General features: G+C 42.0%; 1 protein-coding gene across 7 annotated transcripts in view; it reads right to left on the bottom strand.

Moving 5' to 3' along the window:
* The window catches only part of STARD13 (StAR related lipid transfer domain containing 13), a 309,280-nt gene that overhangs the window by 124,329 nt on the left and 160,475 nt on the right, over positions 1-24,476 (bottom strand). The window contains exon 1 of one of the 7 annotated variants that reach the window (XM_075084972.1): positions 398-1,101. The exons of the other annotated variants lie outside the window; for them this stretch is intronic. Coding sequence (XP_074941073.1) covers positions 398-566 — 169 coding nt within the window. The 5' untranslated portion in view covers positions 567-1,101. Of the gene's footprint in view, positions 1-397; positions 1,102-24,476 lie in introns of those variants that run through there. 7 annotated transcript variants of the gene reach the window in all.

The raw sequence follows: 24,476 nt of genomic DNA on the forward strand, positions 1-24,476 counted from the left end.
GATTATCATGTATTCTCTCTCTGTGCTTTACCACAAGCACATTTTACCTGCAGCAATTGGAGCAGACATACTGCTGCTAGTAACTGCTCTGGCAGTCAGAAAAGACGAACTTCAGCACCTAAGCGACTGCAGTTTATGATTAAAAGATAATTTAGTTAAATAGCTAATCATGCACTAGTGTTTGTCTCTTGGTTCTCTGTATTATGCGTGCTTGTATAGAAACAGAAGGTACGAATGACTATTTCTAAGTCTGACTCTAGCCAGAATAGGTCAGAATAGAGACAGGAAAAAAGCCTGAAATTTGAGGCATTAAAACCTGTTCTCCTATGAAAAAGGGGACCTGCAGACCCTGCAGCAATGTCAGGCTAAGGAGAGCTTCTGCCAGTAACTCACTCACCTTGCTGAATTTTCGTCAGTAGCTGGTGACGGGCAAGAATCCTGCTCGTCCTGTAGGGAGGGCGCCTGCCGGTTTGATCGAATCGCAAGTACATCTCCTGGCCCTCAGGTGACACCGAGTTTAGGTAGTAACAGCCTGTGCCCGAAGTCCTGGGCACCTGCTTAAACATCTCTGCTCCTTTAAAATCGCTCCGTCAGTCTCCACCGTGGCTACTCCTGATTATAATCAGGGTAATGAAAGGAGGGAGGCAACAAGCCCTAGGGAGCTGAAAAGAGCAAGCGCTTTAAAAGAAAAAGGAGTGCCAAAAGCTACAACTCAGGATTCCTGCTTCTCCCACATGATCCGCACGGGCCAATCGCTCCGAGTCCAGCCCGTGGAAGTGGAGCCTGCCGGAGCGGGACAGCCAGCCCCGGCATGGACGGAGCTTGCCCAGCACGGAGGGGCTGCACTGGGACGCTTCACAAAGCAAAGAAGAACAAGTTGAAGACACTCGGGAAGGCCTGTTTTAGAGTACGCAGGGCTGCAGAAAACTTTTTCCTCCTCTGCTCCACGTCACCCAGCTGTTGACTCATCTCTGGAGAAGGTGCCCTCACTAGTTTTCTAAAAATCATACTCCTGCTTGCCAAGAAAAAGTCCGTTTACGGAAGGGCTGTCTGAATCCCCAAAACCACACGGTACAACGAGCACTGGAACAAATGAAGCCCTTGGGATGAAAAAAAAATCAACAACGCCTAGCAGCAGGCACTCGGCAGTAAACAAAATCCAAGAGACCCTAGTATTAGTGCTACCAAGAATTGGTCACAGCCAGGAAGAGGGGAAGGGGATGGAGAGATTCTCTGTTCGTCAGGTTCCTCCCCATAACATCTTTTTCTTTTTTTTTTTTAACAGACAGAGGGGCACCTGTTTTCATTCAGTTTTGCATATCAACCACTGAGTTTGCAAAACATGTAATTTCTTTAGTTAATCAAATGGAAGCAGAACATTGCCATTTTTATCAGCAAGTGGGCAGCAAATCTGAGTAAAAATATACTGAAAATGCCCTCCTAGTATGCCTGTCAAATAATGCTACATTACATTTTAAAATACCAATATTTTGGTTTGATACACCCCTAGCATGAGCTGATTTCTAAGGGAGCAGAACTCTTGCCCAGGACTTCTGTCATCAAGACAGTTTCTGAGACGAGCACCACTGGCCCACAGGAAGCAATTTCACAGCCCTGGAGATCAATTTCACAGAATCGCAAAACTGGAAATGACAGTGATTCAGAAGGCTCTTCCATGAACCCAGCTGAACGGGCTCCTGCCAAAAGCCCTGTGCAGGTAGCAGGGCAGGGGAAGGCAGAGGGGAGCAGCTGGGTGGCCAGCCAGCACAGACCCTGCACAGCTCGGGAACCATGCTGCCACCTCCCAGATCCGTTCACCTTCCCATAAGGCCAGTGTCAAGCTGGGGGACAGGGAGCTGACAGCACTGCTGGAGTGGCTGCAAGCCCTGGGCAGAAGGGGCTCAATCCCCATCCCAACCCATGGGGGATCTTGACCTTCCCAGACTCCACTTGGCCATCTACTTGTGGAGACATTATTGGCTGTGTCCTGTTCTCCAGCCCTGAGGCCAACAATATGCCACGATGCGCTTTCGTATGATGGAGCTCTCCTTCCACCCCTAGGCTGGATGAGGCTGCCCACCAGGGCAGGGCAATGGAGTGGCATTGCTGGGGACCCGCCTGCTCACAAAGGCCAGAGTCAGCCTAGCTTGCAAGGGCAGAGGTAGCCACCTAAATGTGAGAGGGGAAAGGTCAGTTGTCTCATTCACAATTATACATTAAAATTTTGCTCTGTGCAAACCCTTAGGGCAGGGTTTTACTGCGATGCAATCTGTTCTTATTACACCTTATGAATTTTATTCCTAATCAACGTGGGACTTTTGCAGTGCCATAAAATGGAGAAATATAATTCCAGGTACTAGAAATTTAAAATGAATGCTCTAGACTGAAAGCCTCCATTACCTGTTACTACCATCCACAGCACCCACAAGTCCTGTACTTGCTGGTTTTTGCTCCAGGAGAGGTGGTATGGCTTTCTCAGAGGCTCCCAGCAGAGACTTCAAACTCAGGACGAAAAAGGTGGCACCACCACCATCCACACTCCCCAACAGGGCTGGTCACTGGCAGCCAGGGAGCGGGAATGACCCATCTGTTCCCTGCCTTGCTGTGTAAAGCAGAGGCTGGATTGCCACGCAGGTGCGAGTGGAGAGAGCCTGAGCAGCAGGGAAGGGATGGTTTCCGTTCCCACCCCAGCTTGCCAAGTCGGCGTGTCAGTCACTAGCTGTTGTCTTTTGAAGAATAAATATCCCAGAGATTCCCGAGTGTCAATGATGTGCACAGTATTTATCCAAACAGACATTACCACCATGCAGGGAAATTCTTATTTGATTAATCTACAGTGCTTTGATCTAATTCTACTTATAAAATGCTATTGCTAGTGGAGAAAGCAACTATTAACATTTCATAGCACTCTCTTTAAATTTTCATAGGGATTTCTTTTTCTGTTGGAAAATGCATTGACTTTTTCAGCTAATGGGATTCTGCATTCTTCCTTGCAATATTTCCAAACACTAGGAAGCAGTTTAACAGAAATGTAATGTTTCAAAAGCCCACCCAAAGAAACAAAACCCAAGGCAAGAGCCTGAGTAAGGTATTGACTAAGGAACAAGGCCGTTAAAGGCTCAACAAGCCCAGTTACCTGCTTGTAGAGAGAGAAAACACCAGCCCCAGTGCCCTTGTGGCTGCCCGTCCTTCCCAAGTCCCCGCCAGAGGGTAAGCGACAGGGCAGAGCTGCCCTCCCAGCTTCCCCAGCAGCACACCTCAGTGCTCATGAAGGGCAGAATGAGGAGCCTCCGTCGCTGGGCAATGACCTTCCCTTCCTCCCCAACACAAGGGTCCAAACACAAGTTCAGAGCCAGAGGGCTGCTGCAGGCTTAGTGCTGCTGAGAGCTGCCTCTGCCGAGGCTGAATTCTTTGGCTCTGCTCCAGCACGTACATAGTAGTCAAATAAAACAAGAAACAACAAGAGTTAGCTGGTCTTGCGGTGCTCGTTTGAAAGCTCCTGTGCTTGAAGTTGTGCACGGTGGAGGAAAGAAGTAGTTCTCATTGCATACTTCTAAAATGACTGTCTCCTCAGTTGGTGACTGCCTTTACACTCACTGCTTGTTTTCAAAAATGCATCATTCAAATGAGGAAACCCCTTTGGCCATCATTTTTTCAGACATGAAGTACTACAGAAGCCTAAGATGTTATGCAAGAGTGCTAATTAATATTTCAGTCTCAGTCTACAGACTGTTTCTGGAATAGTTAATAGAGCAACATTGAACTCCATGCTAATGTGTCTCATAAAAGCACTTGAAGATTAAAGCTTCCCCACGCATTTTACAAAGACTGCAGGGGAGCTCCAGCACACACCTGAAACTGCTGCCTGTCACGACAGCAGCACAGCCCATGAGATGGAAACCCAAGCCCACATTCCCATGTGGCGACTGATCCATGCAAGAATGGAGGTTCCTTCATAAAACCACAGCTGGGATTAGTGATTTTAAACCTGGATAAGAAATGTCCACATTTGTATCTATAGTGTAATACTTACATGCCACAGCTAGACATCTATCGTGACAAACAGTGATTTGATGAATACTGAAATATTCTGGAAGATCAGGAAGTTTCACTTAAAGGTTTACTAATAAAGCAGAGCACTACTGACAACCTCTGCAGCGTTTGTTAGTATAATTTACAAAGTCAGCTCAAGGATGTGTACTCTTTTCCGTATGCATTCATAGGCAGAACTACAACTTGATTTTCTGTTCATTGATTTTTATGTCTCTCTTCTACCTTTTCTCCCTGAAACTGCATTTGGTGTGAGAGGGAAAGACTAAACTATTTGCAGAAAAAACCTGCCCCAGGGCTATCCACATATGCTGAAGTATCACAGGCAGTACTTGTGATCTGCTTCCATATCACTGAGAGCAGGGTGCTGTAATCAGCTGCAGAGAACAGCGCGGTGTAGTCTACAAATGCTAAAATACATCTGATAACGACCTATCCACTTATGTCCAGCTTTTCTGAGCAAAACAACATTGTGACTTTCTATGCACCACCTTGGCCTTAGAGTATTACTCATACAAACATGAGGCAATGCTACAGGCAGCGAGGTAGTTGAGGGCAAATTGACATGAACAGCACTTTCCCACTTGCATTCACATGTGTGTATATGTATGTGTGTGTGTGTGTGTGTGTATGTGACTACTCACTCATGTCTTGTAATTCACCCCTCCTAAGTAACTGTGAGATAGGTCCATGATGTCGTCCACGGCGTGGAGTTCTTCAGGCTTGGATTGAACCTGAAGTTCTCACACAGTAATCAGCCACTTGATCTTCCCGCCATGACCCATTTTCCTTTTATTGTTAGTTGCACTTATCTTGTTATATCACATCTAAAATTAAATGGCAGCTTGATCGCTTCTCATTATTTGAAAGCACTGGTGCTATGAGAACAACACAGCTTCCTAACCACTGGAGGAGCACAGTTGTTATTAACATCAGTGACATGTAGTTAGAAGAAGCCGGAAACTCTTGTTTTCAAGGCACAGAAGAAAAAAAAAAATCAGGCATCTGCTTTTAACTTGTTGATCTCTGGATTCCCTTCTATAATTCTGCAGGTAGAAGAATAGTCCGGTTTGCTGGATTGTGGCCAAAACTCCAATATATATGTAATATATACTATATTTGAGTCCTACCCACATGACTTATCCCTATCCTATCCACACATCTTGTATTTCTTACCTGTATCTGCCTTTACAGATGACTGCACAGCAGCTCATGTGTTAACAGCAGGCAATTCCTCCTTTCTCAAAGTTAGGAAGAGAAAAAACTCATAAGTGGGGAACACAAAACTGTGTTTATAATGAGGGTTTCACTGACTTCACATGTGTTGAATCCTATCTCTGGGATCAGGACAGTGCCTGCCGTTTAGGAAAAATGTTTTATTGTTGAACGCAGACATTTGTTTGAGAGATGAGCTGGGAGTACTACAGACTGCAAACTCATTTATAGAAGGCATGCAACAGCAGGGTCTCCAGAGCAGCCAGAAATGCTTCCCTCTGCCTCAGTGGCACTTTGACCATCTTCCTGAGGCCGTGCTGGGGTGCCGAGGCTCTGCGACTTGTCTGGGGCTGCCAGGAATTGGACTGGGGCAAAAGGAAAACAGGTTATGAGATTTCGACATCTTCAGGAAGTGAGATGGAAGCGGCTAATAGCTGCACAGCATTACAACAGAGGATCGTTCACTGGAAAGCCTGATACTAATGTGTTCTGGAGTCAAGTCAGCGGCTATGTCAACTGTCTGATAGTGAGTTTTAAAAATGAATATTGCTAAGCAAGACTTCTTATGCAAGGCTTAGAGACACCCTTGACAAACTTCAAACCAGGTGAAGAGGCTTCTGACTAGTACATTATACCTTTTTCCTCTGTTCTATCATACTCATTCCAGCATCAGAGGATTATCCATTTGCATTTTAAGACCCACACTTTAGTAGATAGTACCATTATAAAATGCACCTCCTGATTACAAAAGCATTAGTGGCCTGGCCAAACCACGGAAGGCATCTCTAACACAAGCAGAGGATTAGAAATGATATGCAGGCCCAGTACGACAGCAGTGCATTTAGGGGGACAAAGGACACCAGCGGGAAAAGGGCAGTGAGTGCCCCACCCAGGCAAACTTACAGAAATAAGGACGTATGCAAAAAGCCAAAAAGATGAGGGTCATGGCAAGAAAGCTGAAATGATTCCTCACATCAGTCCTCCTGCAGAGGAGCTCAGGGATATCAAATTAAAAAAATTAGTAGTAACAGATTTGACAAAGGCTCCTCCAAGATGCTCTACCATGAGATCATAAAGAAGCTCAGCTATCAGGGATAAAAGGAAAAGGCCACTTGTGCCTTAATGGCTGCTTAAAGACAGGAAACAAAAGTGGTAATAAATATTCCACGTTCACAATGGGGTGAGGTTTCCAGGAGACTCTCACAGAGATTAGTGTTGGAACCTGTTCTGTCCACTCTCCACACACTTTTTTTTTAGACTGAGTCGTGAGGTGGCAAAATGTAATGACGATACCAAATTAGGCGGGAAGTCAAAACAGTAATCGGTTGGAAATACTGAAGGTTCTTACAATATTGATTGAGAAGGCATTAAAACAGTAGCTTTTGAATGCTGATAAATATACCAGAGAAATAACACCCTAAAGGTACACAGTGCACAGTGATGGAATTTAATGGAGCTATTATCACTGAGGAAACAGCTCTTGGACACGTTTATGAAAATCCAATATAAGTGCTCAGCAGGTACAAAACAAAAGCAGAGAGGATTTTCAAACTTTTCAGAAAACTAATTGACAGCAAACCAACAAACATCATTATGCTATTACAAAGGCCTGCCCACCACCTGGCAGTGCTGCAGTCTTTTCTCGCAGTGAATGACATTGGCAACAGTAAGTGAAATGATCACGGGGGAGGTTCAAAATGAATGAACATAAATATTTCTTCATATTTACATAGCTGACCCCTGGAAGTCATTGTCGGATGATGCTGTGGCTGCCAGAAGTTAGAAAAGTTTAAAAAAAAAATGAAAAAGGATAGGTAAATTCCTGAAAGAAAAATCTAGCAAGGGCCATTAAGCACAAAATTCCAGCTCACGGCTCAGGACCTCCCTGAACCACATGAACACGGGTAGGATATATAACGTATACAGCATCACTACATGCTTATCCTAGTGTTACATTCTTCCCAAAATAGCTGCAACTGCCTGCTGGCCGATGCATAATACTGGGTTGGAGGGAGCTGTGGTCTGACCTGGAGCAGCCAGTCTATATTCTTAAGTGAACTAACCAGCCTGCACCCACCTCGTGGACTATATAAAAGTGGGATCGTAACAGCATTGCTAGTGCATACATGCATCAAAATATCCACTCCTGTGGTTTCTGGCTGGAGTCTGCAGAATAGCTAGTATTTCCCTGGACACAACCTCTCCATGCCCTCTTGGCACATTTGCTGGTGAAGTGTAAGCCGGTGGTCTGCTGGCGACAATGACCAGCTCAGAGGATGTGACCTTCCTGCCCCTTCTGGTCTCCCAGGGGTTTAGAAGGGACCAGGTGCTCCTGGCCAGTGGGTAAAGTCATTGCAAGGGGTTGGTTGTTTCATCCAGTGCCTGGCTGCTAATTTAGGCGTTTTGGTCTCATTCCTGTTCAGTTTTGAACATCACATTTTTTCTCAGTCAAACCACACCAGCATATGAATATACACTCCGCTGGCCTTAATTGAACTCTTCCCAAGCCAAGAATAGTCAGCATCCTGCAGTGTGAAGTCCCTAAAGACAGCGGTTCTCAACAGTAAATTAAAAAAAAAAAAAGGTTGGCTAATAAATAGAGGTCAAAATAGAAGTCAAAAAAGAGAAAGACATTTCAGGTGGCAGACCTCCCCTGCCAAAGCATTTGGAGATTATTATGACAGCAATGAGCTATAAGTAGTTTCCATACCCTTAGTGCAACTCCATCTGCTAAATCTATACACAAGTTCCAAAAACTAAACCCACAGGAACTGTGCAAATATATTTAAGTAGTGGTGGGCTAACATACATCCTAATCTCCCAGCCTCGCTAACAAAGTGTTTGGATAACACAGTGATAACATAAGAAAGTGTTTAGATAAACTTAGTTTCTTATGTTATCCAAACACATTGTAAATCCCTACACAGCCCTACTACTAGTGTCACTCTGGACCACAGGCAAACATTCCTATCTCAGCTGAAGGTTCATGCCTTTGCAGACTTCATGTGAGGGCTTCGCTATTTATTTTCTTTTCAACAGGACTCCAGTACCATGGTGATGAAATGAGCAAGAGAGGAAATATTCAGGTTTTGACCTGGTTTTGAGAGAGGATTTTTTCATCTCTCTGTGCTAAGAGACAATGCCACAGTTAGATTTTTTTAAACATTAAAAAAACTCAAGACAGAACAGAATAGCTCTTGGCAACGCTATTTCAAACACAACAGCATGGGACTGGTGCATGGTAACATAAAATTCTCCAGGCTCCTTGAAATCAATGAATAATCATTGCATGATATCAGCCTCTGGTCCAGCGAGGCAGACTGACACAACTGTTAGGGCACAGGACAACCTGCCAGTGACTTGCTGTAAGACTTCAGCAAAGTTGTATAACCTGTCTCTGTACCAATTTTCTGACTACCAACAGTAATCTTTGCCTTGCTTAACTACTTTGGTACCTATATGTAAAAAAAAAGGAAATATAATTTTGTGGGCAGCTTTATTTTCCTTACAAGTAATATCACTCCACTGAAGTCAGGCTAAAATCTACTGTAATTGCATGAACGAGGGAGAAAATAAATACCCTTCAAAATGGTCCTACACCTGTAGCAGGTTCCTTCAGATGAGAGACTTACTGCTTAACCTTGCAGAATGCCACAGGTTTCCCAATATATTATTAAATGCATGTAATTAGATCTTATAAGTACTGCATAACAAGGATGCAGCATTTGTACATGCGGCTCTACAGAGGAATACACTCTAACCCATAAGCTGGGTCTTGACTCTAAGGCTGGACTGCAGCCTAGCACATAAGGAAGTACTCTACAGGATGCATATAAAGTGTTTTTTTTCACTCACAGTTAAAATGTCTCCCTTTTTCTACAGTTGCCGAGCCACCACCACCAAGACAGCCACTAAGTGGAGCAAAGCCATCCCTTTGCAGGTTACTCTTCCTGGAGACCCAGGAAAGCTGGGGTTTTGCCTGATGCATGGTGGGATTTTGGGCTACGTGGGGTGGCAAGTGTTCCTGGGAGGGATGCCCTCTGCCGAAGATGCAGTGACCCTTTCTGCCTCCATCTCCCCCATCTCCCTGGCGAAGCAAACTGAATTAAGTGTTGTAGCACCAAGCATTGCTGGCACAGTGCAGGGCCATCTGGCCTGACACGTGGCAGTGCCATGCTGTTGCTGCAAGAGTGAGTGAGGGCACTGAATCCAGCACAGAGCTGAGGTCTGTCCCCATGGCATCTGGGTATGTGCTTGCCCATGCCCTGGGGAACAGGGTGCGCATAAACTTTTATTCTCTTGCCCAGGTTACCATCTTGGGCAACCCAGAACCAGAGAATAGGTCCTGCACAGAAAATAATATGGATGAGCAGTGAACTTTGTCACTAGCCTAGCTTTAAGGCTGACCCACCATGTCACTGCAAGTGTGACCAATACATTTGGACTCTTAGCTGGCTGCACAATTTGCAATGGCAACCTCAAAAATAAAGAAGCCAGGGGAAATATGGGACATGCATGTATCACTTATCCCTCACCTAAAGCTAGAATTTAGCATAATCTGCATCAATTCCTGTGGACAGTACATTAATTGTCCTGTATGCCTGAAAGAGAATATATGATGTCCATAGCTTTTAATCCCAAATTAATACTTTCTCATGTCAGAAAATTTAGGAGTATCAAAGTTACAATTTTATTTAAAACAAAACAAAACCAAAATCCCTGGCAGACCTTCCACAATAAACCAGCAGTGGAACAGTTTACAATATAAACAGATATTCATGAACTGGAGCAGTCCCTGATCAGGATTTTCTGTCTCCCAGCAATCAACTGCTCTGTGCACAACTTAAGGTTTCCATTTCTAGACTCTGTTTTTCTTTCTGGCCCTTTTTTTTTTAACTCACAGTTTGCACTGCGCTATATAGACACTGTAGAATTGATGTATCTAAACGGATAAATTAATTTTGGTCAATAAGCTGCAGGTGCGCTTTTTTTTTTTTATTACAGAGTGGGAGCCTGCCAAATAGCAGGAGCTATGCAGGGCAAAGGGCTTCCCATAGCTCCCTTGCCAGCCACCACATTGCTTCTCCTGAGAAAGTGCAGGCAGTCTACTCCTCCTGCCTCACACCCTGCCTCTGGAAAATGCTACCAGTGAGCAGGAAGGACCAGAGAGAGCCTAAAACCTGCAGCAATGCAGGTGGGGTGAATTATTCTCCAGCAGACGTTCCCTCTTTCTCCCCCTGCTGCCCCACATCGGCTATCCTGCCTTGGATCATACTCTCTTTCTCCACCTCTCCCCCCTCGAGCTCTGTACACATTCCCTTGCACATCCTCCTCCCTCCTCCAGCAACGACTTACCAAGACGACTTCTCATCTTTTGATTCCCCCTCTGTTCAAAATAGGCAGACCAAGAGAGTTGGTTGATAAGGTCCATACCAGCTGTGACTTTCTTTTTTACTCTCTCAGTTCCAGCGTGATGAAAATATTGCCGTCTGCCCTCTGTTTATCCTAGCACCCTATTAAGTCCCTCTACCAGGCTTCCTCCCTGTCCCACTTTCTGAATATACAGCGCTCTTTCAGATCAACCCCACGGTGTTCCTCATTTGTTGTTGTCTACTTAAGGTGTTGCTCCATGTTTATGGAATGTAGTTTTACTGGAAAAATTCCTTGGCCAAAACCTTCAAAAGGAACTACTCATCTTGGGTCGATTTTCCATGACACTTGCAAAGCTCTGACTTTCTGGGAGTGTTGGTTTCCTCAGTCTGAACATAAGACCTCTTTGAAGTATCTCAAGTCGAGCAATTAAAAATTGCAGAACAGAAATTGCACCTGTCCTTTGAAAAAGGTTTGTCCTGTTTATGTTTGCTTATTTTTTTTTCCTCCTCTCTTTCAGTTAGATTTTGATGGGTAAGTGCTGTTCTCAGCTATAAGGACATGAAATTAAGACAAAACTGGATCCTGAAAAAAAAGAGTTTCCAGACCATGCTGCTGTGGAGGTCTTTCACTCCGCACCAGAATTTGCTGATTACCCTTAATCAGGATTTGCACTTGTGTGGCTGAGATCAGAATTGGCTTTAAAGTACTTTGTATGTACTCTGCACTTGGATTGCAAAAGAACGAACCAGAGATTCATGTATTTCAGTCTTCATTTTTCCTCCTTCTATGTCCTGAGGAACTTATGACAAATAATATACTCACTGGTTCATAATATGTTACCAAACATAATAGGTTGGATGATAAATTAGAACCAAATGGAGTTCTGAACATTTTGCTTTCAAACCACTAGTAAGTCCATATTGCTTTAAAAATAAACTTTGTTCCCACTTTGCTCAGACTAGTGAAAGTTCAAGTGACAGGGAGGCAACTCTGGCCGTGACACCTGTGAATGATTTGAAAATAACTTTTTTAAATAGCAATTGTGATGTGAAGGATTACACATCCCCAGAAGATTACGAACGGGAAACAGACTGTGTCTCACCAGCTTAGGTATAGCTCAGCTAGGAAGTACAGTCACATCGTGAACCCCCCTCTTACTTTGTTCCTAATTGGCAGCCTTGTTAACAACATCAGTAAAGAGCTATTTACTGAAACCTGGAAGCTAAGAGGTCATACTATAAAATTGCCATGTTCTTACACTCTTTCCTAAGTATCCACTAGCAGCTGTTGTGAAAAACAGGATACCTGAGGCTGACGAACTTTTGCTCTGACCAAGGACACTGTACCAAGTACAACAAACATTCACACATTGGAAAACTAACTAGTAGTTTGAAAAGTGAACCTTAAAACACACTTTAAAGCATGCAGTACGAAGTCTGCATGGCCGCTGTCATTGCTGCTTAGCTAAACCAATCAGGAATCACAAATAAAATTACACAGCTTTTATTAGGAATAAATAACCTGGAAATGGAGAAATACATTTACGCAAGGTTCAGGTACACTGGCTGGTTACTGCCAGAACGTGTAACTTTAAGTGCATGTTCAAGTGCAACTGAAGTCACAGGCGCCTTGTCAACTCGCCTCCTGCTTTGCTTACTTGAGCAGGTACCTTAAAACAAAGCCAGAGATGCTATAAGCAGCAATCTCTAAAATTAAACTTCTGCAATGCTAGTGGCTCACTGATATCAATATCAAATGCACTCAGGTGGCAGCTGAAGAGATGGCTTTTTCCCTGCTTGTCACAGATGCAGGCAGGTCTTTGGTGCTGTCACTTGGCTAGGATTATGGAGAGAAATAAGCACCGCTGGAGGGCAATTCATCCCCCTTGTCTCACACACCTATTTCAGGATGACAGGACTTGCCTTCAGAGGTACCTATTTCTGTCTTTTGACTGTAAAGGACCTCGTGTGACTAGCTCAATCGTTTTAGAAGGCATCCCCACTAGACTCACTGCTTTCAAGTCAGGGCAGATGCTTTTCACCCTGTATGTTATTCATAACATGAATCAAGACTGTGAATAGGAACATAACATAATGCCTGTACTTCAAGGACTAAACAAAACCAAAGTGGAAAAGGAATGAAGATTTATTTTCTCAAGTATTTCTGTCAGTCAGTACAGCTTAGCTGACTTGGCTGCTACATTCCCATTTTGGGATCCAGCCTTGATCTGGAGATCAGGTTGAAACTGGAGCTGATAGGTGCATCAGTGGCTGTGCTGCATGGCTCAGGAAAGCCAGAAAAATGCTGACACTGATTGTATTCCCACCTTCATCAGCAAGCCAAGTCTTACGATGCTGTCCTTGGGATAGGTGTCTTTCCCTCTGTCATTTCACTACCGGGGTATGCTACATGCTAAGGAATCCAGGGAAGAATTAGACATTAATTTTACAAGAACCATTGTATTCCACAACTTCCTACCAATTATTTCCTACTTATCATGTTATTGCTGACTGTTTTGTCCCCTGAAATTGTGCGGACATGTATGTTTTACTCGGGCATCTACTGGCAAAACTAACTGAGAGACACGACTTCCGGTGCAATACAATGCCCTCTAAAGAAATATGTCATTAAATAAGAGCATCCATAAATAGAAAGGGTTGTAAAAACAAATAGGGGAAAGCATCTGGTTTGCAACATTGTTGCACAATTTGCAGTAGCTAAATCTGGACCCAATTAATGACCTGTTTATTTTCCAAAATTTCAATAAAATGCCTTGGCAAAAACTTAATCTGTCTCTGGAGAATGTCTTATTTCCTTCCATATGTTGCCCGATCTGTCACAGCAATAAACCTCTTCCCAGTTTCAAGATGCCTAATGATCGCACCAAGTGATCCTTTCCATAAAAGAAGAGATAATGCTTCCAGCCCTCTAGAAGTCATGATCCTCACTTGAGAGAACGCAACGTGAAGGAGTGAAGGAATGAGCACTCTGCATCACAGCCTCTGCTGTGACCTAGAATCCAGAGATTTAAAAAACAGCTCTGTGAAGTCTGGTGTTCTTACCTAGAATTCATCCCAGCTGTTTTATAATCCCTCTGAATTTGACAGTTTCTTTACAATGCTGCCATGCCACGATTAATGTACACGCACTGACTTTGTAACACTTCTCCTGCTGTCCTTGTTGTTTAGGGTGCCTTCAAAAGAAACAGCTTAGGCCGTTTTGTAATTATGTATGTTTACGGTTTTGTATAAAACAAAACAGATGTTTCAGAGTCAGTTTTATTTGGTGGCGTAACCTAGCCTCTGAAATGCATTTGATCTCTGTTTGAATCAGATTAGGTATAGTATCCTATATTTTATTATACGACAGAAATATAGATGTTCTGGGACCTTCCAGTTTCTGACGAACTTATGTATCCTACCACACTGATTTAACAGATAATATTTTTTTAAAAGAATATGCTGTTGGTTTAGAGGATAAATGTAACAAAACAGATGCGTCCACCTGAGTTGAACACTTAACCATTTAAATTTACAAAGTATTTAAGTGCTCTGCTGAATTAAGGCCATAATCAAATTATCAGCTTTGTTCTGAAATAAGAACACTTGGAGCTGTTAGAGACATAGAGAGAGAGCAACTGTAATTACCAAAATACTCATTTGCCAAGCTGATGTAAAACTATACACTCCTGGCTCTCCAGGAACTAATGCATCTTTATCTTCAGGACTGATGGCGTGATTCAAGTCAGGACAAGAAAAGCCACCCTTACATCAGAAACCAGAGCATTTCTGTTGATTCTGGAGAAGTTGCTCTTTATTTTCCTTAATGTAAGTGGCAGAAAAAAAATGGTCCAAATCTTTGACTGATAAGGAAGCTGTAAGAGTTCTTCCCAGGAAAGAAACCGGGCAAGACCCCAAATACCTCCCCACGTGACAGAAATTCACACAGAGTTCACAGTATGTGTGTTTGATTATGCATGTTAATGCAGATTACTGATATTTTGAAAGCTGACTGTGTCTTTTTGGCTATATAATTTCCCAGTCTGTTCAAAGGCAGCTGATGGGCTCAGGGCTGTCATGGGGCTTTGCAAATCTCAACTGAGAAAAGTCACAGAAGACATGGTGAAAGTGGATGAAGTAATAAATAATACAGAAAAGAGGAATCAGTTGTCATTTTTACCTTCCTATGATACCCGAAATACAGTGATGTTCAGTAAAATTTTAAAGCTACGAATTAAAATTTAAAAATTGAAGAGAAATAATGTGTGCCATGCATTAGTTTTACTTGAAAGAACATGATCTGAGTCACTAGTTATACTGTTACACAGCAGTCCTCCCATCAGTTTTCTACTATCAACTCCTCTAGTGCTTGCCTATATTGTATTGTTTTCTTCTATTTCTGCTACTTTATTTAGACAGCTAATCTGAAGATGTGCATTTACCTTCTCTCAGACAGTGACTTCCACAAATGCAGAAATATTTTTGTTTCCTGAAAAAAGTGGTGCCAGCCTTTGCTGAAAATCCTCACTTCGCTATATCTATAAAGACACCCTACCCTTCCTTACTTTATCATTCAAAACATTTATTGCATCAAGGCATAACTATTCTGCATTAAAAGCACTCCTTCCTAAATTTCACGTGAATATCATACACATACTCAACTCACAGTATTTTAAATTCATTCATCACATTTTCGTTTTGTGTCTTGACAGTCAGAGAGTTCCATATTTGTTTCTGATGTAGTATTTGCAAGTTGGGATTGCTGCAAAATATTTGCTAAAAAAGAGTGTGAATAGTTCATGGACTTGTCAGAATCCATCTGTTTGAGTCTATTAACGGGTGCATTCCCAGCTGTGGCCTTTCCAACATCATAAATAAAAAGTTTCTTTCTTACTACAAATCCAATGGCTGAAATCTCCCTGTAAAATTGATTTATTTAGATAAAATCTGTCCTTACGTTCAAGAGACCTCTTAAAATGAGCAAAACCATGAGATACCAATTGCACATTCTTTCAGCAGTCAACTGACACGTAAACGACTCACAGCCTCAAATAATTTACTACAGCATTATTCTGGACAAGCTATGAAACAGCATATCATTCAGACCAGGATGAGCGGGGCTGGGACGGGGAGAGAGGTACATTTCCCAGAGGAATGAGAGGCACATTGAAAATAACCTAAGAGTTGGGACAAATGCTCAGGTCCTCACTCCTCCATGCAGTGAATCCAAAATAAATTTACACATGTACGCAGCACACTTTAGGGAAGTCCAAGCTATGAACCAATGCTGGAGGTTCCTATATCTTTAGGAAACCTTTTTTCCTATGCTAAGCGTAATTCTTCAGTATTTTGACTGAGAGAAGTACCATTTGTAACATTGGTTTTTACTTAACTCTTTTGACATTTTCTCAAGCTATCCCCTACCTGGAGCTGGCACTTACCCTGAATTTCTTCCCAAACTGCAGTGATGGAAGCCCAAACACAAAGATATTTCAGGGAACTCTGAGCTCAGATTCAAACAGGTCTATATACGATATAAGGTATATTTGAACTATGTTTCTTTTCTGAAGGTAATTTCCCTTTAAATTCTTTCTATAACAAAACCAGCACTCCAATTCATTGGTTTTTTTAAGTGCTGCTGTATTAAATGACCTGTGAAGGTTCAGTGTCTTCTGCTTCATCACAGCCTGGGACACGAATCCCTCCTCCCCGGAAAACATGCTGCTTAGCTTCCCAGGGCACCAGTGCCATTCATTTAGCTCTAGTAACAGAAGAAACCAATTATCCCCATATTATTTTAGATCTGTGACAAGTAAAATATTCAAAGTATTGACAAAATTAAGAAAGCTATTTTGGAATTAGTGAACTTATCTTGCTGTTAAAGAAATACTCACAGATTAAACAATTTTTAGCTAAGCATAAATTTTAAATGGTAGAGGTTTTGAAACAGATTAGGAATCAAATTGTTACCACTCAAAGAAACAGTACAGCATGTTGCTGGATCTGTAAAAATTATCTCTGGACACAAAAACTTTTCTATGTGCTTACTGCTCAACAGCAAGAGGGGAAAAAAAATCAGTATCTCAATGAAATTATCTGTTGAAATACAGTTCACTCTGATGACTATATACAGCAGAATATGTTTTAGTTTTGATTGGCGTGATCGCTGAAAGCATCTCAGGTTTTTTAACTCTCATGAATTTTGGTCTACTTCTACATTGCTAAGTGTAGTAATTGCTGGAAGTAATCTCAGGACACTATGCCAAGGGATGAAGAGTCGGTCTGTACACACCGCTCCAGACTAGCACCCTGCAGGTGAGAGAGGCTGTATCTGCACTGTATAGTTTTGGACCTCATGTGATTACCTTGGGATCCAAACACATAGTTTTTGGCACGTTTCCTTGCTTTAAGTGACCCAAATAATGTTAGAGCTGTGTCACAGTCCCTCAGCCTGAGAGTTTTATGGCATTAAACTGGGAGCACGTGTTGCACGCCTCTGGATGTAATATCGGGACATGTAGACGTTTAGTTTAGTGAGCTTGCATAAACTCTACTGTAAATAAATGTGGTTAAGTCCTGCTGCAAAAGCACAGAAAATAAAGCTTCAGGGAGGCACTGTCTCCTTGAGGGACTTGGTATGCCTTGAATATTGCACTATCTTAGTAAAACCAGTTATTGTATCTAGCGTTCTGTGATGCAGGTTGTGTACACATGCTAATTGATATTACTCTATGTAAATTACTGCCCTCTACTGGAACGACAGACAGAGTATTTAACATGAATGTTTATTATCTAAATTAATTAAATTGATTTGTGGAGTTCTGGGCTTTTCGGAACCAAGTGCCATGAACTGCAGATGTTCCTGATGCCCTCTTGTACCATTGTTACTGGCTGCACTCATATCTGTATACATTCAATCTTTGCTTATTTGCAGTATAAGCTGCACCAGGATGGTCTGATTGTCAAAATATTTTCATTTTTGAACTGTAAACAGGACATGCAAAGGAGCTACAGAAGTGCAGTCTTCTTGTGGATGCTCTAATGTCAGTCAAGGAGCCTGTTACAGTGTCATACTTTTAAGCCTGTAATAAGAAGAAGAAACCATCACAAATTCCTTATTAATTGAAAAGAATATTCCCAAAACGAAATTTTCAAGAATCATAAGATAGGCATCACTCCTTTAAAATCATGAGGCTGGTTTAAACCTATGACATTTTACAAAATACATTTTGGTTGTTGTTTTCTGTCTTCTCAAACTCTGAAGCTCACATTTTCAAGTTTTTCTTTTCAAACTTGATGTTAAAATATGCTTTAGGTGAAGTGAAAGCTGGGTTTCTCAATGAATTGTGACTCAAGGAGATGATTTTTAAAGGAATTTTGATATATAGCAGCACAGGAATTGGCCATGCTGTGACAGAAAAACAAAAGGAATCAGGAAAAGCAAGACAGTACATCTATCTCACAATAAATGCAAGAAATACGAAGTATAAGACAAATATAAGTTAAACCACTGCTGTGAAATAGGGCCATTGCCTGGCAGGTATTGCACAAATCATATTGGTAAGTCATCTAAGTTCTCAGAATCCTTAAAATTATTACAGTATGGGACATTTTTGAAGAGTTTTTTTTTTCAAACAAAAAGCAATAACCCAAAATTGAGAACTGAAACTTCACTGATTCCTGAACCTAAACACCACGTCCTACTGTAGCTGGGAGAGCAGGAGAGTGGGAGTCCAGTCTCCAAGGCCTTACTGAGTCCAGAAATTTCCCATGTTTAGGAATTTGCTGGCCAGCCACCAACAAGGCTTTATTGAAGAGAATTATTATGGCGTTCACTTAGCAGCTAAAAGTTTATTGTGGATATAAATGGTCTATATAAATGTTCTGGCATAGTTGTTATTATTATAAATAAAGTCACTTGCATGGGGATATGAAAAGTGGTCTGTAGGATTACAGTCATACGAACAAATACAAAACACCTAATAGGAAATAACTGAGAAGATGCATAATTTAATATGCCATGACTGGTATTGAGAAGCAATCTTGGGATGGAAAAGCGTCATTACAGTTTAATGGCAGAAAAATAAGTTAAATTTTTATATCAGTCTATATGAGCTCCTATATATCATAACAAAATATGAGTACCAATAAACACATCTATCTAAACGTACAGGAACTTAAACAATATTGTATTATATATACTGCTTCTGGAAAAATACTACTATGATTTGTTTCCAATATTATGGTCTGCAATCATCAGCAATAATCACAAAGCCTACAGGAATCCTCCATGAAGGCATGGTGTAGCATACTGACAAGGTATCAGCCTTCTTCTAGTCACACAGGAAGCATCTATGGGTGGAATGAACTGAGGCCATCTATATGTGCGGAGAAATAGGGAGAAATATTTGTCTACTGAGAACTGAAAGAACCTTGTAGGTGCTCAAGGAGCCACACAAAGTCAGCAGCAAAAAAAAAAAAAAAACACAAAGGAAGCTGTGCTATAAAAAGGATTGACATCATAACTTTATTTAAAAAATGGGTATTGTCTATAGATTAATGTGTCACTGAAATCAGTGAACAGCCAAGCTCCAGAAAGGAGACTTATCAAGAATCTTTTCTAAATAGCTATCAAATAGAAACTGACTGATTCAAATGGTACCCAGTCCTATTACCAGCACTGATTCCCCATTTTCTCAGCAGAGTTTTGTATCTCATAATGTTAGGAAATTAAGTAATGAAAACTTAATTTCTCTTAGGAAAACAATCTCTGATATTGCACACTCTGATAGAAGCAACACTTGTTCAAGTACAGAATTTATGTATTAAATGTAAAACCAGAAGCTGAATGTTATTGTTGCCCCAGGAACCTCTGCTGCCCCTCCACAGTCACCCCAAACCTTACACGGCAAATGACAGCAGAGCCACTGGAGTGGGTATGAGAAAATTACATCTTTCTCTGGACTTTGAGGCAGTGGGGAGTCCTCCATCACCCCCCTCCACAGTCTCATGCTGATACAGAAATACTTGGCAGGTCAAGCATATTGGTATTTTTCTAATTGTATTTCTGGAATTAACTTCTTGTTGCTGAGGGTCATGAGAACCCAGCAGCAGCAGAACTAACAATGGTGGTATTTTGCCACCATCGCCCCCTTTTCAGATTGAAACCGCTGGTCTTCAGGGAGCGTCTGGAGAAGGAGATGGAAATTACAGAATACTGACATAATATGCATGCAAAGAAGAGCATCTATCTATTTTAAAAGAATTCACCTAAAAAAATGTCCTAACATTAATATAGAATATGCAGCATGATTAACAGAACTTATGAGATCAGCGACTACTTTTCTGGCTATTACATTTTATTTAGGATTCATACAAGAGCAGAAAATTTCCTGGCATGCCTGACCAAGTGAATCACTCATAAGTCACTTTCTTTCTTCCCTGAAGCACTCCATCCAGAATAAAGAACATCTTTCATAACTTTTTTCCTTGACAAAGGACAGCCTTTTCCCATTGATGGGGCCGGGTTAGGGGGGAATTTACACATGTACGTCTTATCAACATTCATGAGAATCAGCATCTTGTACTCTCCAGTGCACTGGTGGGGACACAGACTGCAACATGGCTGCTTTCTGAAGAGATATGTGCATTATTTTAAAGCAGAATATAAAAGTACGCCCACCAAACAGGCCACAACAAATACTAGATTTTTCACATGCACGTGTCCCACACTTCCTAATGAAAACTAACCTGGCAAAAATATTTTATTAAAAAATCCACTATTTTCTTTATTATTTATTAGATTAACCTCCCGCATTTGCACGGTACACAAAGGTCTGTCTTAACGAAGAAGAAATTTCAACAATAGAATCATATAAAGATGCAGCAGGATTCAGTTTGGCCCTCTTGCCTTTGCTTACGGGTTCTCTGAGGACCTCGGAGCCTGGTACACGTGTTTCGTTTGGGCTCTCCTAACACTGACCTCAGGATACATGACACCAGAAAAAAATGAGTTATGTTTCACAGGGTACAAATTTGCAAAACCAATTTCTTAACAATGTTTCATTTTCACTGAAAACTAAAAACTATGAGGCACCTTTAGATTTGATGTTTCTTTAGTTAGGCTCCAGAAATATGGCTGCTCTTGCCTCCATATAGGCATGACAGAAAACTGTGCTAAAATTCCTATAGTTCTGGTTGTAACCACTAGTTTTTTAAGACCCACTTTTCTCTTCCATATTCTCCAGGATCAACAGATCAGCTGGTGCCAGGGAGCACCATGTTGCCAGAGGTGCAATTACAAACTTCGGCTTGATCATTTGTACCCAATAAAACCACAATAACCCAAAAACCAACCACAAGTTACTTTTGAGAGGAGAAGGGGCATTGCCTTGACGTCTTTGCCAAATGCTGAATGTGGCAATTACTTTCTGCTGAACAAATTATTCTCCATTTTCTACCCTACTTCAGCTAATGTTCAGATTAATCTCTGACATAAATGCATTTCAAACACATTTGAAGAGATATTTGTAGCTGCGAATCAGTGTATAAGGTCTTCCTGAATAGGTAAGGATAGCCAAGAGCAGGTTTTCTATACCTTTCCATTTAGAGATCTTAACTTTGGCTTCTTTAAACTAAAATTTTCTTTTAATAATGAGTCTGCCTCATGCTCCTGTTCAAATTTTTGGTGCTGCCGGTCATCCATTTCTAAGATAAAATTAGTCCATGGTATGTTGTCCCACTGTACCTTTTCATCCTTTGAAACAAAAACCTGTAACCTCACAGCAAAGATTCAAGAGTCACTCTGGCACTGGTCTCTGAAAAATCTGTCCACACTTGGCCAAGTTATAAAACTTTGAAATGTCAGTGTGAGCAAACCACTGGAGATTTGGTGTAAAACTTGCCCCAAACTCCACTTGCCTGGAGTACGGCCAAGGCCAAAACAGGATGAGAGCATCCAACATCCTTCCCCAAAATCACCCCAGGCAGTTGCTCCTGGAGAGCTCTGCAGCTAAGTAGGAGCTGGAGCAGTGCTTGGAGGTATCCTGTCCTGTACTGCCATCAGCAAGCCAGGCAATAGAAAGGATGACAGTGAAGAGCTAGGAGGAATCATACCTGAAGAGCTAGAGGAAATTGCATGGGGATATAATCTCTTCAAGAACACAGAACATACAAAGTATTGTGGGACACAAAGCTCAGGTGAGGAGAGATTTGGCAAAAAGGCTGAGGATATATGTACACTGCAGACACAGCATAGTCTAAGTGGCAGCCTTACAGAGCGGAAATCCCGATAGCAATCTGAGGATTGCTAAACCACAGCTAAAAGCTATACCTAGGAAATTAGAGACAAACCTTTATATTATTAGAAGAATGTTAAGGTCACAAAGTCAAGTGTTCAAACGTCAGGAAGTCTCAGAATTGAAGTCACCTGTTTAATCCTAACTCAGCTCTCCTCCCATTAGGCACTAGAACAAAGTCTTTACCTCATCCACACATGTGCTTCCCTAGGATCCCATCTGACGATGGACAATGACCTAGCTGTGTATCAGTCACATACCCAGCTAAGCCAGTTGCTGCAGGACTCCTGCTACATCTCTGGAAGGCATGCAGGCAAGGGTGGGAGACAGCACACAGGAAAAAATCATGTTTCTGAGACTATGCCAAGTGAACAGTGCCCCTGCCGTTCCATCCTTCTCTGTCTGGTTTTCAGCAAGCCACTTGAAACAAAATCTGACCAGGCTGCCAGGAACTGCAAGTTTCTCATTCCCTGAGTGCAGTACAAGTAGATCCTGGAGGCTGATCTGCACAAGTACTGCGCAAGAGGAGCCACCAAGAGCCACAATGTGAATATTAAAGTAGAAAATTCAAGTTCTAACATTCGGAGTTATTGATATTCCTGAGTTCAAACTCATTGTGCCTCTGGCTTCTATCTGTAAAGTGGGAACAACATAACCTTAGCTTCTAGGAATACAAGTAAACCATTAATGGTACAAAGTACACAAGATTCAGTACTCCTAAGCACCATGCTCATGAGCACTTGAGGGATTTGTAATTCTGTGCCCAGCCCAGGATTTGAGAAGGCTGCAGTACAGTAGGCTCTAGGTTAACAGATTCAGCAATGGGGATTGTTACTTTGTGCACTGGATCAGGCAGGAAAGCTCTGTGCAAAAACATGGCACGTGATCATGTCATTAAAAGACAATCCTACACTGCAAGGAGGCTGCACGAGGCAGCAACAGGCATCCTTACCTCTGGTGCTTCCTGACTCTGAAGTGCTGAGCTTCAAATCTTAAATATATTCTTCGTGATTTTTTTTAATATATAGTAACTAAAAGAATGCCAGATAAAGGGTGGCACTTTTCACCTACATACAACAGATGTAACAACTATGACTTCTTGTATTTTCCTGGAACAGGTGATCATGATTTGAACGAGATCTGAGAATCACCTTAGGGTCACCACTTTTAAAAAGTCTGTTAAATACCCAAGTCAAATTCCTGAAGCAATGGTTTTCAATAATGGCACAGCGGTTCAGAATTACATTAAACCAACAGTATTTTATATAACTAGTCAGACAAATAGATTCCCACTCCAACAAGGGAGTTAAAATTCTGGTACATTTTCCAGTCAGTTCATGAATCCCAACTTAAACCATAAGCATAGTGGGAACACAACAGTATAAACTACCTCTGCAAAAATTACAAAAAGCACAGAAAAACTAAGGCTGGCATTTGTGGCACTGTGGCGGGTACACTCATTGTTTAGAAAACAAATTCCAGTCAGTGAATCAGAGAGAGTGACTAAGAGCTGTGGGACACCATAGGTCTATCCTGAATAAGAGACAGCACAGAGCAGCCCTTTCCCAGGAGCATGCCAGGAGCCAGGCTGCTGCTCATCACCTCTGGGAGGGAAGGAAGGAGCACAGTGGTCTTTCATGCACAGCTTACTTTCCACAGCAACCCAGCCATGCTGTCTGCCTCTTTGAGAGTGACCAAGCCAAGGTTCAGCTCTCTCTTTGCTCTAGCCAAGATTTAGCTCCTTTCTCCAGCTCACACTCTGTATTCTGCTGCCCTCTGCTCCAGCACATGAACATTGGGGCAGAAACTCCTCCCAAGGAGCACTGGGGAAAGCCCTGAGCAACCTGTCCTGCTCCCAATCCTGATCCTGCTCTGAGCTGGAGGCTGGACTAGAGACCTCCCACCATCTTGTCCAACCTCAATTATTATATCATTTTTATGAACTAAACTGTCTTGTGCTTAATTTCTTTACAGGTATACATTGGGCAACTGGTGTCTGAAACTTCAACAAACAGATAAAAAAGTAAAGTAGGCCAAAAGAGTAACTACTGATGTGCCTGCAAAGCCGTCATTGCAACGATGATATAACCACAAGTCTTTATTTGGCTTGATGGTTGGAATATGACAGCACACTGATGGTTGTCATATTAAGATGGCTCTTAAACACTAGTTATCAGTTACACTCCTGCTCCAACTGTAAGTCAGTGCTGAACCACTATGTCAACTTGGAGGGGAAAAAAAAGGGAACTTGTACAACTACCTACCTGACTGGGACTGGAGCCATTGCGATGGAGGAGAATCTGGTCGGCAATCAGCAGATAATGACACATTTAGATCAGCTTAAATTCCCTGCCTTCTCATTACGATAGCTGGGAGAAGAGGCATAGGAATATGCACTGCAGCTACGGGGACCAGAGGGACAAACAAATATAAAAAGAAGGACAAAAATCCCAGACACATAAAAGCGTCTGAACAAGAGAACGTATCTGGAATCAACAGATGCTATTTGTGTACACATTTTGTTACGTTGTCAGACAATTTA

Source organism: Phalacrocorax aristotelis, chromosome 1 (assembly GCF_949628215.1).
Source record: "Phalacrocorax aristotelis chromosome 1, bGulAri2.1, whole genome shotgun sequence".
Taxonomy (NCBI): Eukaryota; Metazoa; Chordata; class Aves; order Suliformes; family Phalacrocoracidae; genus Phalacrocorax; species Phalacrocorax aristotelis.